Source organism: Limulus polyphemus, unplaced genomic scaffold (assembly GCF_000517525.1).
Source record: "Limulus polyphemus unplaced genomic scaffold, Limulus_polyphemus-2.1.2 Scaffold793, whole genome shotgun sequence".
Lineage (NCBI taxonomy): Eukaryota > Metazoa > Arthropoda > Merostomata > Xiphosura > Limulidae > Limulus > Limulus polyphemus.
The window spans coordinates 378889-382191 of NW_013666403.1; the positions used below are offsets into that span (position 1 = coordinate 378889).

Consider the following 3303-nt stretch of genomic DNA (forward strand, 5'->3'; position numbering starts at 1 on the left):
AATTTTTTTTATTTTTAGCATTGAGCAATACTTTTATGTAGATCGGCCCAACATTGAGTTGGACTATCGGCCCACCGGGACAAGTCCCGGTATCCCGATAGGCCAATCCGCCCCTGCCCCCTTCGAGTGTGTACGATAGAAATCCAATAGAAATCAAAGCGATGATCTATTGTAAATCAAGTACACACATTGTGTTTTTTTTATTTGTGTCTAATAAAGATTGTTTTCATAGTGTGTTAAACCTTGAGTCTAGTCTGTTTATTCCTTAACTTAGACTCAGTCAGAATCATTCTGTGATAACCATATCTTGAATTTCATGTTTGTGGGACTTATCCGATATAGTTCAAAAGTATTTTCAGTTCACCACACATTTAAAACTTCAAGTTATGCTTTATTAAAAGTAACTTTACGTGAATTGTCAGTTAACCTTCTACAACATAGATTAATTCATCAGATATAAGTCATTGAATAAATACGATGAGATAGAATTAATGTATTTTAATTACTTAACAAATCTGTACAGTCGTATACATAGTCTTAGCCATTGTCTTTAAACATTTCTCTGTTTTCAAACACTAATTTCTGCAGCATGTGCAGTACTTTTAACAGTAAATTTATATTTAATAATAATGCCCTTGAATATTTTGAAATGATTAAAGTCAAACTCATGGCAGAATAAACGGTTACCCCTTCCTTAGAAGTAAGACTAATGTAATCTTCAGTCATTTACTTTCTCTTCTTGTGCTTTTTGTGCTCTAATGATTGTAATGAATCAATTTATTTCTCCAGAATAAAATCGATCGTAAGTCTAAGATATATATGTATATATCTGGGTGTTAAAATAGTTATACTTCTACAGTGACTATTATGGTATATATACATATAGTTTGTGGTAACATCATGCGAAGTTCTTACTGACAAATGACAATTTAACTTTTACGTATTCTACTAATGATTGAATATTAATAAACTCTTTTTCAGGATTACTTTGTAGTACTTCTCTCACCTTGTGAGCCAGATACTACCACGAAGATGATCTTACAAGTCCCTATGTGGGCTCAAAGAGTCATCTTTATTCAGGGCTCGGCACTAAAAGATGCGGACCTCACTCGAGCTAGGTGAGTTATTTATCCTCCTCTAAATTTTTCCCTCACTCGATATAGACGAGACATAGATCATTCGCCTAAACTCTCCGCTTATGCAAACAAACAAAACTGAATTCATGAAGTATTTCTATATGATACAAAAGATTATTAGGAGCAGGTTATTTCTAACGTCGGATTTTTATGACATTGATGTATGGTGACTCTAGTCATTCATAGTTCTTAGAACCAGAGACTATTATTAAATCCCATTTTCTTTTTAGTTAAAAAGTAATCTAAACGATTGGTTAAAGTTGAAATATTGTTCTAAGCCTCTTTTCACGACATTTTTGGCTAATAATTTTTTCCTAAGCACTATTAAGCTGTTCTCTAACGTTATTCGCCTAAGTAAAGAGATATGTAATCCATTTTGTTGTAGCTTATCAGTTTATATTACATTATTTTATACTGGTAAGTAGACAATACACTTTACTGTACGTTCTGAGTTTTAGTATAGTAGTTTTCACAAAGATCAAAAGAGAATTATTTGTTAGAAAAGACTGGAAAGCCTATACAGACTTTAAGGAACAATATATTTCTAATAACAATCTGTCATACGTTACAGGATGAATGCAGCAGAAGCTTGTTTCATCCTCACTGGAAGGAACTACGCTGACCGGAGTGCAGCCGTAAGATTTCAGTAGAACTTTTTATATCGGATTAAAGACAAATTCCGACATTAATGAAAAATGTAAAAAAAAAAGAATTACAATAAAGACAAATTCCGACATTAATGAAAAATGTAAAAAAAAAGAATTACCCTAAAGACAAATTCCGACATTAATGTAAAATGTAAAAAAAAAGAATTACCATAAAGACAATTTCCGACATTAATGAAAAATGTAAAAAAAAGAAGAATTACCATAAAGACAAATTTCGACATCAATGAAAAATGTAAAAAATAGAATTACCATAAAGACAATTTCCGACATTAATGAAAAATGTAAAAAAAAGAAGAATTACCATAAAGACAAATTTCGACATCAATGAAAAATGTAAAAAAAAAGAATTACAATAAAGACAAATTCCGACATCAATGAAAAAATGTAAAATAAAAGAAAGACAAATTCCGACATTAATGTAAAATGTAAAAAAAATGAATTACCTTAAACAAGAGGGAGTTGTTTCTGAATCACGTTATTCGTCGAAATAAATAAAAAAGACAGACATAAACCAACCAAACAACAACGAATATTAGTGCTCCTATTTTAACAAATTGAAACTAAATATCATCAAAACAATTTATTTTTATCTAAATTTATGGGCACAAAAATGACTTAGTTTCTGTAAAAAATTAAAAATACTGAGAATTTTGGTGTTTTTACTTGATACAAATAAATCGCATAAAATAAAATAAAATTGATAAGTTACAAAACAAGAAACCTGAAAATCCGCTTTTCGAAAAGCATAACTTCCTATTCACCCCTAAAGAAAGAAGGTCTTCTAATTGAAAGGGCTCGAATTATCTGGTTTCTGATTTTGGGTTCTTTCTAATATTAAGAGAAGTTAAATTGGACGAGAAAACTTTTTTTTTTCTGTATTAGTTTTGGCTAATACAATAACAATTATATTTTTATAATTTATCATAAGGACCAGCACACCATCCTTAGGTCTTGGGCTGTGAGGGACTTTGCTCCAAACGTGCCACAGTATGTTCAAATCTTCCGTCCAGAAAATAAAGTACATGTAGCATTTGCAGGTTCGTCTCAAAATATGTATCTCTAAAGTACTTTTAGTAGTAATATCTATGGCAAAATATGTATTTCTAAAGTACTTTTAGTAGTAATATCTAAGGCAAAATATGTATTTCTAAAGTACTTTTAGTAGTAATATCTAAGGCAAAATATGTATCTCTAAAGTACTTTTAGTAGTAATATCTAAGGCAAAATATGTATCTCTAAAGTACTTTTAGTAGTAATATCTATGGCAAAATATGTATCTCTAAAGTACTTTTAGCAGTAATATCTAAGGCAAAATATGTATCTCTAAAGTACTTTTAGCAGTAATATCTATGGCAAAATATGTATTTCTAAAGTACTTTTAGTAGTAATATCTAAGGCAAAATATGTATCTCTAAAGTACTTTTAGTAGTAATATCTAAGGCAAAATATGTATCTCTAAAGTACTTTAGAAATACATATTTTGCCTTAGATATTACTAC

The 3303-nt window shown here is 29.9% G+C and overlaps 1 protein-coding gene across 1 annotated transcript in view; it reads left to right on the forward strand.

Annotated features, from left to right (window-relative positions):
* Positions 1 to 3303, forward strand: part of LOC106460549 (potassium channel subfamily T member 1-like) — a 101096-nt gene that overhangs the window by 54632 nt on the left and 43161 nt on the right. The window contains exons 11-13 of the mRNA XM_022387290.1: positions 976 to 1118; positions 1708 to 1771; positions 2733 to 2841. Of these exons, the coding sequence (XP_022242998.1) occupies positions 976 to 1118; positions 1708 to 1771; positions 2733 to 2841 (316 nt within the window). The remainder of the gene's footprint in view (positions 1 to 975; positions 1119 to 1707; positions 1772 to 2732; positions 2842 to 3303) is intronic.